The sequence below is a fragment of the Mizuhopecten yessoensis genome, unplaced genomic scaffold (assembly GCF_002113885.1).
Source record: "Mizuhopecten yessoensis strain PY_sf001 unplaced genomic scaffold, ASM211388v2 scaffold5519, whole genome shotgun sequence".
Taxonomy (NCBI): domain Eukaryota; kingdom Metazoa; phylum Mollusca; class Bivalvia; order Pectinida; family Pectinidae; genus Mizuhopecten; species Mizuhopecten yessoensis.
Window position 1 is genome coordinate 1,186,086 of NW_018406089.1, and position 14,837 is coordinate 1,200,922.

The following is a 14,837-nucleotide window of genomic DNA, read 5'->3' on the forward strand; positions in this document are numbered from 1 at the left end:
TAAGATCCCAAATGCTGCAATGGGGGCAGCAGATCGATTTGGATTTCTTCAATGCCCCCTTTGTAGATCTAGAAGGTACAGAAAATCCTGATTCAATCTGATTTAAGCCATATCTTGATCTACATACTTGTTACTGGGAAATCTTGCACAATGTTCAAATCATATTTGCCACAAGTTAAGAGTATATGGTATATTGTTGTGCATTAATATTTGATGTCATGATAAATATTATACCCGAGTGGAAAATAGGCGAAAATGTGCAATGATTGATATTCAAACGGTTAATGTTTAAACAGACAACAAAAAGAAACCATTGGTGTTTAATCTTGTGCAGTATGATTTTATTTGGACATACTTCACCATACTTGCAACAAACAATAAATCTGGATCCATTAAACTAAAATATTTGGCTCCAAGCCGACTGGAAATAAGAAGGTCATATATTCATAACACACAAGATAAGCTTGGTGTTATAAGGTTAAGGGTACCACTGCATCACTTAACTCATAACCCCTGAAATTTAACTATATGTATTTAACCTTTGAATTGGAAGAGTTCAAATGTGTCTTCAGGGGTGAATGAGTTAATCCAGAGGAAGAGTTCCTCTAAGAGTAATTTTGACTAAATTTCCTGGACAACAACATTGGTAAATTGTAGGGTTAATTTACAATGTCAAAGTTCAATTTTTTTCTGTTTCCTTTCAAGTTTTTTGCATTTTTTTTTAAAACCTAATTCCATATAACTATATTATAATTCTGGAAATGTTCACGTTTCACAGCCCGATTTTTATGAAATTGTACTTTTGATAAATAGTGACAGGGGTAATGATATTGTATAGCCTGTTGGTACTCTTTACCCTATTCATAAGGCGGTGCTTGATTTTACAATTCACTTACTAAATTTCAAAGTAAAGTTAAATGCAAAATCTTGATAAAATCTGGACACCATACTACGAACAAAAATACTTATGCAACATTTGATTATACATTCAGTCAGGTTTGTATCAATGTTTCATAACGGTTTTACTGTATGGTGAACCTGTCCCTTCAACAAGAAAAAATATTTCTATTAAAAAGACACTGCACCGAAATTTCAACATGGTACACATTCTTATTTTTCCACATAAACACAAAAAATTGCAAATTCAAAAGCTGTAACATAGTAAATAAAACGGACGTTGATGTTTCTGTCGAAATCTTCATCCCAGCAGCTTAAACCATGCACTGCACAAGTTGGATTATCATTGAAAACACTTTTTTTCTTTCCTACATTCTTCAATAGTTTATACATGTAACTGTATGGAAATGAAGCAAGAGTTCTATTAATACATTACGCAAAATGTAACATACACACGCATCTAGTCAGTTGCATTTCTAGTATCTGGTTATTCAGCTCAACTACTATCTAAAGGTCATCAAAATGAACTGTGCGGGACTGTTAAAAACGTTATACAGATGGAGGAGGTGTGAAAAGATGCAATTCAAAGGTACAAACACATTTTTTTTTACTAACACTGGGTTGGAAGTTAACACGTAGAAAAAAATAGCTTCCACGAAAACCAAGCCTACAATAAAATGTGACTGATTTATGATTAACCCACATCGGTAGTTAGAACATTCATAGAAAAGCTTGAAAAGCGTCATATACTGATGTATCAAAACAATAAAATCAATTTCGAACATTTCACATTTTTGTTTTACTTCAAAATCTCTCATTCCAAAATCAAAAACTTGCCATTATTCAATTTAATTCCGATTACTTTCTGGTGGAGTGACTCGTAGTACTAGCATCGACTGATCATTTGGTTGGTATTCATTTTATTCCAACATTGTCTTAATTAAAGTATATGAATTCACATTTTTGATGCTACCATTGTGGGTATATCATTCTGTCACAGGACAAGAATGACATCTAGTGGCAAGTTTGTGAACTAAACTGGTTTTATATCACACCTATCATGACCATGTCGAACCAATTTACATGCTAGTCTCAAAAATCTTTGTCATTCAAACACTCTTCCTATAGATGTCCCTATATATAGCTGAGGTGTTTTAGAAAGCTCAAAATTCTTCCTGTTGTTCCGCATCCAAATTTTCAAAACTGATGTCCTGCTTGAAGAGTTGTTCACAGAAATATCCAAACAATTTCACAAACTGAGATTATGTAGTTGATCTGAGAAGTGTATTTATGCATTGTTGAATAAAGTCAACCGAAAAATGTCATTTAATATTGTAAATCTTCCTTCCGGATCTCCCATCACAAAGAACGTCTGCGTAAATCCAAGTGCATGTTCCTGGTCATCCGTCTGAAATAAGTTTGAGAGATAACATTTTAAATAATTGCAAAAACAACTACGCAAGCAATGACAATAATATATTAAAGTTAAATTTGATACGCTTTTCAGGATATTCAACATTAAAAATTTGCTTTTATGAACAAAACCATGTGTTCCCTCATCCAACATGCATATTTGCATGCTGGAGTGTTTTTTTATGTCATCCATTTGTAGTTTTGAATCCCTACAACCAAGGGTGCTTGCCGTCAAAAATTTGGTAGAATTCTGTTGGAGGGATCAGCAGATGGATGGACATGGTAGAACATAAGTACACAGTGTTCCTTTGGACCAGGTATGCTAAAAATGTTCTGATACAAAATGCAGCCATTTGTTTCTTGAACTGGACATGCTCAACTATGGACAATGGGGATCATGCATGCAAGTTTTCTTCGAGATCTCTTCTGTAGTTTTATAAGAAATAGTGGTAACAAACTTCACATGTATGCAAAATCCAAAATGGTTACAAGGTTGCTTTTTTGCTTTTATGATCCGTCTCAAAAGTGTTTCTAAGAAACAGCAGGGAAAAAAATGTTTACAAACGGACGGACTGAGTGATGGACACCAAACCATGAACGAAAAGCAATTTAACTACCCAATATTTGATGATGGTGGGCTGAAAATGAACAGAAAGTCTTAACTCATGTATAGAGTTGGATGTATGACCTACTCTCATTATGTGACCCTCAGTCTTCCTGAGGTACTAATTAGTATAGCAAGTTTAAGTGAATGTAGGAGAAATGGCAATGAAGTTTTGCTAAAGACAAATTTTGGCATAGGAAATGGACAATGGGCCATTACTCTGTATAAGTATGGTAGGACACAAGACCTGCTTCCAGTATGGGAGATATTAAATTTAATGAACATGGCTGAAAAGTAGCCAGGAAACTAAGCTCTGGACGATATTGTTGAAGCCGAGCCTGTGAGCCAGAAAATGCTGTACCATCATACATTATGTCATGAGCAGACATATACAAATTGGCAGGGAGACTTAAGGCCTACCTGCGGAAAGTGTGTTTATGATAAAGTGTATTTATGACACAAGATTTGGGAAAAGTGATCAAGTAAAGAAAAGGTTAAGATGTTACCTTAAACTGTCCCAGCACTGTGATCAAAACAGCTGTGTCACTCACAGCCTGTACATCAAAGGATGAAAGGTCATGCATCATGTTCATATTGGAAAAAGACTGTAACAGAAAAGATATTTGTTACAATACTATACAGTGTTTACATTTTAGATAACTTTACAATGGCTACTGTAAATAGTGATGGCCTCTCTATATTATTCACATGGACAGAGGAGAAAATTGATCTCACAACTTACCCTAAAAAACTCTAATTATCTGGTATTAACCAAGTGACACACAATGAGATGACACACATTGAGATTACCTATTTAAAGTAACACACATTGAGATTACCTATTTAAAGTAACACACATTGAGATTACCTATTTAAAGTAACACACATTGAGATTACCTATTAAAAGTTACATTCATTGAGATCTTTTACTTACAATGACATAAAATAAGATATGTAATTTACCAGTGACAAACAATGAGATCTCTTATTTACCAGTGAAAAACAATGAGATCTCTTATTTATCGAGTGACACAATGAGATCTCTTCTATACTGAGTGACAAAATGAGATCTCTTATTTACCGAATGACACAATGAGATCTCTTATTTACCGAGTGATACAATGGGATCTCTAGATTTACAGAGTGACACAATGGGATCTGTTTTTAACTACCGGTAAGTGACACACAATGAGATTTCCTATTTAAAGTAACATACAATGAGATCTTTTCTTACAATAACATAAAATAATATCTGTTATTAACAGTAACACACATTGAGATCTGTATATATATACCAAGTGATACACAATGAGATTTGTTATTTACCAAGTGACATAAAATAAGATCTGTTATTTACCAAATGACACACAATGAGAACGGCTATATACCAAGTGACACACGAGATTCAATATTTACAAAGTGACACACAATGAGAAATGTTATTTACCAAGTGACAAACAATGAGATCTCTTATTTACCGAGTGACACAATGAAAACGGCTATATACCGAGTGACACACAATGAGAAATGTTATTTACCGAGTGACACACAATGAGATCTCTTATTTTAATACTGAGTGACACAATGGGATCTGTTTTTAACTAAGTGACACACATTGAGATTTCCTTTTTAAAGTTACAAACAATGAGATCTTTTACTGACAGTGATAAAATAAGATATGTTATTTACAGTGACACGCAATGAGATTTGATATTTGCCAAGTGACACACAATGAGATTTGATATTTACCAAGTGACACACAATGAGATTTGTTATTTACCAAGTGACACACAATGAGATTTCTATACACATTAACTCATCCCCCCCNGGAAGAGTTCAAATGAGTCTTCAGAGTTAATAAACTTACAGCAAATTTTGCTTCAATAGCAGGTTTCCCTACAAACTTGTTGCCTTCATATGACATCTGGCAGTTATCCTAAAACACAAAAAAAAACAGTATAAAATAACACTACTTGAAGTTCAACTATATTATTGTTATACTGAGGCCAAACAATATAATGTGTGTTTCAGGAAACATGCCTGAAAAATAGGGAAGACTGGTAGGCAAATTATTTTATTTTATTTCCATAAATCACATATCCAAGCAAGATGGGTATTATCTGCACTAGAAGAAACTGAATTGGGACAGGACGGAATTAAAACCAAAGAAGTTGAGATGCATTGTGATCAAGAAAGGACTGGAGACATGACTGAAGTGTGAAGAGAAGACAGGCCATCCAGGAAAGTACAAAACCTGGATGTATCAGCATGGAGTACTACCAAGCCTCATGTGGATGATGATGCTGTATGAGATTCCAACGATGATGGTACAAGCTATGGAGAGGAGAGCCAACAGCTTCCTCCGACGATGGTTAGGAGTACCACCGAGCGTTACTTCCATCGACCTGTATATAGCCACACATCGAAGACAAGGACAGGTCGGAAGTGGAGTGCAAACCTAGCAGTTAAGCAGGCAGAAGACATGCTTTCCATATGGGACATGATCATTGGAAACACCTGTATGGGAGATCAAGGCCTAGGAACAACCAGATTCAGGCAATGTCTTGGAATGGAAAACAGCCAAAAAGGGAAAGAGAAACATGATATGGTGCATGAAGAAGTCAGGTGTGCAGAGGAAGAGACCAGGACAGCAAAGGCTGAAGAGATGGGATCTCGGGGTGCATGGACAAGATGGAGTGTTCCAGAGAGACAACTAACCTGGACCGAGCTCTGGAGAATGGAGTCATATCGGATCTCATTTCTGGCGAGATCTATATATGATGTGTTGCCATCGCCAACTAATCTGCTGAAATACCTCTGATCTAGTCTAACCTGAATTAGGTCAGCCATTTTCTAACACTTTTCATACCATATAAACGATGATTGGCTCGTCAAATTTAGAAAATCAATTAACAATTTGACGTCTCGTGCAAATCAGACGTAAGATCACAACAGTAGGAGAAAACTGCTGACTTGATTCAGATCTCAGAAAGTCAGCCTTGCCAGTTTGAAAACTGCGACTCGGGTGATCTGAAGAACAGTTATTACATAATTGCATGATTTACTAGTGGAATGGGATTAGCAACCTAGTTTATATTATAGGGGTGTTGATAGAGTGCTAGTATACCTGTAATTGGAGGTCAAAACAAAGTCAGAATGGGTTTTTTTTCACAAAGTTTAATTAAAATAGAATCCAAAGAAGAAAATGACATAATTTGACAGATTTGTGGCACATTTCTGTAGCAATGCTAGCCCGAGTTTCCTCTGGCCCTTTCAATTACAAGTTTTTTTTATTCTTGCAAACTAGTTATGGTGTAGAGAATTTACATATATATAGTACAATGTCAGGAAACTTGTACTAAATCAATGCTAACCTCCATCCTCTCCTGCTCCTCCAACCCAAGTTTTCAGAGTATTGTACCTTGTCAGTATAATAGCCCTTCATATTTTTACATATGTGTACCAGATATACATGCCTGTGCTTCGGACAACACCTACAATAAATAATTTAGTACTACCTACCAGGTCCAGTACACTCTGCCGATTGAGCTATATAGCTATAAAGACATATTAGCTGTATTGAGCTATAATTTCTCAGATTTAAATTTTCATTAAATCAAAGCAAAGTCGCATAAACAATAAGGTTTATGGTAATGTTGACTACAAAAAGTATACATATAGATGTTTATTTTCATTTTTCATAAATGTAAAATTTCCGATCTTTTTACATCATTTTCTTAAAAGAATATTCTTTTGTTATCAACCTAATGATAAAATCTTCTTTTAAAAGCGATTTTGTTTCGTTTTCCATCAAAAAACAACAACATGAAAATAGCTCACAAGACCTTTTTCAGATAGGTCAATAGAGCTGTTATTGGGGTACATTCGCGTATCTGGTTGAAACAGTTGAACCTGTAAAGAAACGACAGGTACAGATTTGAACCGAGGCTGACCTCAGGAAAATTCGGCATACTGTAGATTGAGGTGTCCATGCAGACGTACCTGGCCGAAACTAAAATGCTGACTATTGCCATTTTTACGCTATTTCTATCTTAAACAATGTCAAGCCACATGTAGTTTTTAAGATACATTATGTAATTCAGTGGACGCGTGAGAGAAGGGCATTATATTCTTGATACATTGTTTTCTATTCTCCAAAACTGTGCATTTTTAGCTCTGCTTATAGATCGGTCCAAGTGTCTTCGTTTATCATGGAAAATTTCTGCGCCACATGAACCGTTTCAACCGGGATACGCGAATGTAGCCTAGGTCAGGTTAGGTTCTTGACATTGTTTAAGAAAGAAATAACGCAAATTGGCAACAGTCAGCATTTTAGTTTCGGTCAGGTACGTCTGGACACCTCAATCTACATGTACCAAATTTTCCTGAGGTCAGCCTCGGTCCAGATCTGTACCTGTCGTTTTCTTTACAGATTCAACCGGATTACGCGAATGTACCCCTATATAGCTCAATCACCAGACTCCAGAGTAGAGTACTAGTACTGGACCTGCCTACATAGATGTAAAAAATATCAACCAATAAATGCCACATCTAAGCTATAGCTTCGCTCATTGCAGGCTCTGTCTTTTTATATTCAGTGCTACAACGCATATCAGTATAAGGGTATATGTTTTAGGCATTTCATGTAATTGAGTAATCGAAAACCATGATGATGAATTGATGAAAACCATGCGTGAAGTCTGGACGTCAACGGTTCAACGACATGACAATAATTAGTCTTACGTTATAAAGTTGGGAAATTCCTGCTCTACTCGCTGCAGGTCCATCGAGAAAAGTATAATACGTTTTCAGAAACTCTTGGCCGAATCCTTGCAATTGTTCATGGTTAAGAGAGGCCAAGTTGGCCGCCATCTCGCCAGTGAATGGAAGTGTGTGTGTAATCAACTAAAGCTGATGCATTTTTCTACATGGTTCGTTAACTGAATATATATAGTAAACGTTTATAAACGATTACCATTTGACAGTAATTAACTAAAAGTATAAAGATAAAATACTATTCTTCGATCGTTCTAGCACATTCTGTGCAAATTTCTGAGTGTGTTAGACCAAAAACAAATGCAGCATATTGTCCGAATCCTCGTGTTAAGTAATATGTTTATCTCAACCGGAAATAGTACTTTGAGCGGGAGATTCGGAATTTCACTTCCTTCTACGTTGTTACTGTCACATAATTCACAACTCACCGTTGTCGACGTCATACCATTAGTCTTCGACTACTATTGACAACTTTACACATGGCAAGCGATCATAACTTAATTGGGAATTAAGACTATTTGGCTTGAACTTCTTTCAATAAGTTTGTTAGACTAAACTAATCTTATTCTGCAAAAGAACAACAGTTATTATATTTGCCGAAAGTAAAATACTTGTATCGTCGATAATATTTGTAAGAGTTGCGCCCCTTACTTTACAGTGTCATTTTTGGTTATTTGTCGGTAGTCATTGCGTCAAATCTGAAAAAGATGAAAAGTCTAGACAAATCAGAGACGTATAATACATGTATTATACGTCTCTGGACAAATATATCAGTTTACCTAAAACGTGACATATGTGGGAAAACGACCTAACAACATTGGTGTGAAATGTAAAGTATGTTTATGTAAGCAATTTTCACAATTGTCATACTGTTATGCAAATTTATCTGTATAATCATCAGCTTTACTCTATGATCGGTTTCTTAATATGGTTACATGGACAGTCTAAGGTTGGAAATACAGGGGGGATCCAGACAAAGACAGTGCTTCTACCACAAATAGAGCTTTTACAATAGGGGGGGGGGGGGTATTTGTAAAGGGAAAGAGAGTATTGTGCTTCTACCGGGGATCGAACCCGCGATCACCGACTTCCAAGTCGGGCGCTCTACCAGATACTGAGCTGAAGGGAAATTCCCTCTATAGCGCGAAGAATGAGGGCGAGCATAATTCTACGTTTAATTAAAATCTGTCACATAAAAAACACCTTTAACGTTGGTCAAAATTAAACAGTCTGTACAACAAACCAGTAAATCTCTATTCAATATAAGTAAATCAATTTTCAACACTTCCTGCACCCACCACAAGCGGTAACTGGCATCCGTCAAATTTAAGATTACACCAAATTGCAATTAGTGTATCTTTATTCGATTTAGTTCTTTTGTTTTATTTCACGTCGTTGTAGTCTAGGTAAACAGTAAAAATCGCTCACTCGGTCATAGCCTGACAAAGGGACCAGTCGGCCTTGAAACGTTGCGACACGTTTAATACGTACGATGTTTTTGTATAAAGTAAAACTTTGATATCACATATTTCCAAACTGATGATTCGCATTGAAGATATTTCATTTATATATCGAACACAAACGTATATTGGATTTTAACAACAGTTAACGCTGATCTAATCAAGTTAATATAGAATGGTAAAACACTAATAAACTAGAGATTTGAAAACGTATGTCTCTCCTCTAACGGTTTACAAGTTACGACCGAAACAAGATATTCCTGAAAACTTTGCACTTATTTGACCTCGAGGTTAAGGTCACAGTGACCTAACAGTGACTACATCGTCTGTGGGTGATGCAGATATACTGCACGTTTGATCACGATATCTTTAATTTTGCACCTATATGACCTTATTATTAGAGGAACTGCCTACTGCTAAATTGTAAACTGCTTATATGAACCAGTTCTGATTGTAATGGAAACCATATTACAGAAGTCCTCAAAACTGACCCCATTGTCGCAAATAATGCTTGGATAGAGTTTACAATGCTATCATATACTTCCATATTAAGTTTTAGCAAAATTAGACACAGTAATGGGTCATTGGCATCACCTTGGCGAAAACCTTTAAATGTTTAAACAATCACACTTTTTTAACTCTGACCTTGAGGTAAAGGCCACGGTGACTTAATGACACTGCATAATGCACATCATGTATCTACAGATGGTGAAGTTTTACATCAAGTTTCATCAAGATACTTTTAATGATTTAAAATTTACAGCACGGACAAGATGTTCCTGAAAAAAATTGCACATACATTTGTATTTGACATTGGGGTCAAGGTCACAATAACCTAAGTGCATGGTATACTTTAAGTTTCATCAAGATATCATTAACGGTTTAAAAGTTACGGCCTCAATTTATCTCAACTGAACTCACAAGGACACAAAGGGTGTTGGTGTGCGGGAAAACTTAGACTGCAGTATCCAAAGCAAAAAAAAAAAGCTTCATCGTCAATATACGCAGTCCCCCAATGTTCTGCCGCTACAAGTGAATCCAGCCATTGAAGTTGTGAATTATTGGAAATCCCATGATCTCTCGTATGACTTCAATAAAGAGGCGAACAAGATTATATTAGAAGAACCAGAACTTGAACGTGTACCAGTACTTATACAATATGTCTACCTTCATTCGAAGGGAAGACATGACAATCAAATTCCTTGAATAAACAACAGGAAAACGATTCAGTTGATGTCGTTTTGATTTTGAGTACAACTAAATGTAGTATGTTCAAGCGAGATTTTGTTTGCGAAAAGATTTAGAAACATCCATTTGATGGAATAAATATGTGTAGAACTAAAGTAGTAGAGCAGTAAAAGGCTGAAAACTTTACATACAAAATACTAAACTGAGATTGAGTATGTAGTTGATAAAATACATACGCCATGAGATGTAGATCAACGTTGTCAGAAACGTATAAACTTATTATAGTAAGATATTTAGTTGTGATCTATCGGGTGGTGTGATGTTTTTGATGATTTGCAGCTTATATGTTACGCTAGAAGATCTTCAGAGTTAAAGTGAGCATACGGTATCACGTCACAGACAAAGTGAGCATACGGTATCACGTCACAGACAAAGTGAACATACGGTATCACGTCACAGACAAAGTGAGCATACGGGGTCGAGGAGAGCCAATTGGCGTCGGCGGCCAAATCACAGTTAATGTTTGATGTGGCTACAAAGTCCCTGATGTCTGCAGTAAATGTTTGTGGGCAGTGATGATTAAACCAGCCGAACTTAATCTTCGAATCCTTTGATTCTGCACCCTATGCACACTTTTCTCTGCACCTCTGGTCTCTGGAACATATTAGGAAACACATTGAATGCTCTTTACGCGACACCTTACAGATGACACAAGATAAATAGTCTGCTGTCGTTGATCAAGAGTACAGCGGTGTGGCAGCGTAACAGTAAAATAGTCAGGCTTTGAAGTTGAGTGCAGCTCTTCTGTATTTTTAAAGGACAATGTATTAGCCTAGCGATAAGTTAGGTGCTTATACATGAAACCAATCAAATAGCTTACCGCGAGCCTTATATTTTGTCATGATATATTCTTGGAGTGCAGAGAAAATATTGTGTTGCGAGAGCGGACCCTGATATTTTCATAGAGACCACTGGAAAAGTACAAGGAGAAATATACCAGGTGTTCCGGAAGGGAAGGCGTCTTATGCTTTATCATGAAACAGTATGATTACAGATTCTTAGAATATAACGTGTATTTCACATTAACTCTCAATCAACAAGTACATACCGAGATACCCCAGGGGTCGCACGGAAATTGGGGAAAAGAGCAACCTGTCGGAGAGACGGAGCTGGAAGCGATAGGGGTTGGACGGATTGGCAGCGGTGATGGTGGCCAAAGGAGACACAAACAGTGTCGACATCCTTCACGTATGGAGACAGTTTGTACAATGTAGAAATTGAATCACATGGAAACCAGGCAGGGATCACTGAACTATACGGAAAGGCGGAAGTCGTTTGTCCAATTTTATTCACAACATATATAGTTAAAGAGGTTTGAAAAATGAAGACAGGGTGGGGGTCAGGAAGAAGAGCACAAGACTGGGAATCAGGATAGAACATGCAATTACGAACATCCGAAAGCACGAAACTTTGCGGAAACAGTATACGAGGACGAACAGCCAATCAATGTTACTGATCGATGGATGACATGAGAAAAGAATCTCAAGACATAGAGGAAAACAGGTACATGTATTACAGCCAGCAAGACAGTTGGCTACATTCGAGGAAATAATCACCAGAAATAATACGAAGAACGGATCGAAGCACTTATTATTTTTGTTTGTACATCAAGATGGCGGAAAGTATCCTGGGTGAAATCTGTAAGAAGGATGGCTGCATAACTAGCTTACTTTTGCAATCAACATACAATGTACAACCGAGTCAATCAAACCTTGGGCGCTAAGATTTATGGCCAACCTGGCAACCTGGCGCATGTACTACTGTTTAGTTACACTTACAAACAGCTGATACAAAAACGATCCAATAATGGAGGTAGCAGTGAGTCTTGACTGTGACTTGACTTGACAGTGATGGAGACGCAGACGGTCACAAAGGGGCCCCAAGTCCATAACGACGCCCACTGTCAAATGAGAAAGGCAGAGTTGAAGGAGACAGGGTACCCCGAAAGTTGGAAAAGGAGTGCCGATCTCCACCGGAGGATAAAAGGAACAAGAGGCCCAATGGGCCTGCATCGCTCACCTGGTATTAATCTCACAATTGTAACCTTAAACGTGGAATAAAATAAAGCTACAGGCAAAATATCAGTGTTTTGACTTCAATTCATTCAAAAGAACCTGTTAAACAATTAAAACACATTTGACCTCTGTGACCTTGAAAGTCAAACATGGACATTAAGTTGAACAAACTTCATAGCCCTTCCCCCCAGAATACAACTTTCCAAATATCACCACCTTATACCTTTTATTGAGAAGATGACTTTTAATGAGTTATGCACTATGGATCAGATGTCACCATGAAAGCGTATTAAGGTCATTCACATCAACAAGCAATCACCCTGTATGCTTTAGTTATTCAGAAGAAGTCGTTTAAAGATTTCAAGATATTTGACCCCTATGACCTTGAATATGGACAAAGGTCATTCATTTCAACAAACTTCGTAGCCCTTCATGCCAACATCCTTCTGGCCAAATATCATCACCCTGGACCTTTTGGTTATACAGAAGAAGTCGTTTAAAGGTTTTCAAGACAATTGACCCCTGTGACATTGAATATGGACAAAGGTCATTCATTTGAACAAACTTGGTAGCCCTTCATGCCAACATCCTTCTGGCCAAATATAATCCCCCTGGATCTTTTGGTTATACAGAAGAGGTCATTTAAAGGTTTTCAAGACAATTGACCACTGTGACCTTGAATATTGGCAAAGGTCATTCATTTGAACAAACTTGGTAGCCCCTCATCTCAACATCCTTCTGACCAAATATCATCACCCTGGACCTTTCGGTTTTACAGAAGAAGTTGTTTAAAGGTTTTAAACATATTTCACCATTGTGACCTTGAATATTTGTCAAGGTAATTCATTTGAACAAACTTGGTAGCGCCCTTCATTTCAGCATGCTACTGGCCAAATATCATCACCCTGGGCATTTCGGTTTTACAAAAGGAGTTGTTTAAAGGTTTTAAACATATTTGACCATTGTGACCTTGAATATTTGTCAAGGTCATTTATTTGTACAAACTTGGTAGCCCTATATCCCAGAATGTTACTTGCAAAATATCATTACCCTATGTCTCTGGGTTATTCAGAAGAAGTTGTTTAAAGGTTTTAAACATATTTTACCCTGTGACCTTGAATATAAGTCAGGGTCATTTATTTGAACAACTTGGTAGTCCTTCATCCCAGCATGTTACTGGGAAAATTTAAGCAACATAGGCCTCTTGGTTATTCAGAAGAAGTTGTTTAAAGGTTTTAAATATATTTGACCCCTGTGACCTTGAATATAAAGCAAGGTAATTTATTTGAACAAACTCGGTAGCCCTTCATCCAGGCATGTTACAGGCCAAATATCATCATCCTATGCATCTTGGTTATTCAGAAGTTGTTTAAAGATTTTAACATATTTGACCCCTGTGACCTTGAAAATGGATGAAGGTCATATATTTGAACAAACTTGGTAGCCATTTATCCCAGGATGCAACAGGCTCAATATCAGTGCCTTCGGCCTTTTGGTTATTGAGAAGAAGTTGTTTGAAGATTTTAAGACATTTTACCCCTGTGACCTTGAAAGTGGGTCAAGGTCATTCATTTGAACAAACTTGGTAGCCCTTCATCTCAGCATGCTACAGACCCATTATCAGTACTAGTGGACTTTTGGTTATTGAGAAGTCGTTTGAAGATTTTAACACATTTGACCCCTGTGACCTTGAAAGTGGGTCAAGGTCATTCATTTGAACAAATTTGGTAGCCCTTCATCCCAGCATGCTACTTGCCCAAAATGAGTACCCTGGGCCTTTTGGTTATTGAGAAGAAGTTGTTTTAATGGAAAAGTTGTCGACAGACGCCGCACCACGGCATAAGCTCACATGCCCTTCGGGCAGGTGAGCTAAAAACTACTTGTTGGTAGTCTGGGTCTGGCATTTGGAAGAACCAATGCAGAAAACTTTTGTTTTGGGTTAATGGGTTCAATTATTGCAATACTCGGTTGATAAATGTCTTGCATGGCTATATGATATTTTGCAATCTACATGAAGAAGAAGCCAATAAGAAAATGTTTTATAATAGGCAAACGAAACAAGAGGCAATAAGCACCGGTGTTGCTTATCTGGATATTTCAGCAATTATGCAAAATATTATCATTAAAAGTATAGTGTTGCAAATAAGATCCAAGGTATAGGGCCAGTGGTATGACCCAGGGATAAAGTCTCCAGGGGGCTTCTAGGCCAATTCCGGTAGCACCATTGTATTATCATGCCCAGCAATGGTAAATATTTATATTTATACTCATACATAACTGGTGTGAGGGCCTCAACCACTTCCCAAAGACTAAGTAAACAGGGGTCTGGCAAGTCCCAAAGCTAATCCTTGAAGCATATCTGTGCTAGACTTTCAATGGCCAGCAATTACATAATGTGGTTATGGGATGGTGATCTCACCCGTT

The 14,837-nt window shown here is 37.1% G+C and overlaps 1 protein-coding gene across 1 annotated transcript; it reads right to left on the bottom strand.

Moving 5' to 3' along the window:
* Window positions 1-313: 313 nt before the first annotated feature.
* On the bottom strand, window positions 314-7,837 carry LOC110450828 (nuclear transport factor 2-like). The gene is made up of 4 exons (XM_021498581.1): window positions 7,658-7,837; window positions 4,782-4,850; window positions 3,421-3,519; window positions 314-2,305 (listed from the first exon to the last, which is right to left on the bottom strand). The coding sequence occupies exons 1-4, from the start codon at window positions 7,784-7,786 to the stop codon at window positions 2,186-2,188; spliced, it is 417 nt and encodes a 138-aa protein (XP_021354256.1). The 5' UTR covers window positions 7,787-7,837; the 3' UTR covers window positions 314-2,185.
* Window positions 7,838-14,837: the final 7,000 nt, after the last annotated feature.

Excerpts from the sequence above, each read along its gene's own strand:
- LOC110450828 (XM_021498581.1), bottom strand. The coding sequence starts at position 7,786 with ATGGCGGCCAACTTGGCCTCTCTTAACCATGAACAATTGCAAGGATTC. Across the intron at positions 3,520-4,781 it reads CTATTGAAGCAAAATTTGCT|TCTTTTTCCAATATGAACAT; the intron begins GTAAGTTTATTA and ends TTTCTGTTACAG. Across the intron at positions 2,306-3,420 it reads CAGTGCTGGGACAGTTTAAG|ACGGATGACCAGGAACATGC; the intron begins GTAACATCTTAA and ends AACTTATTTCAG.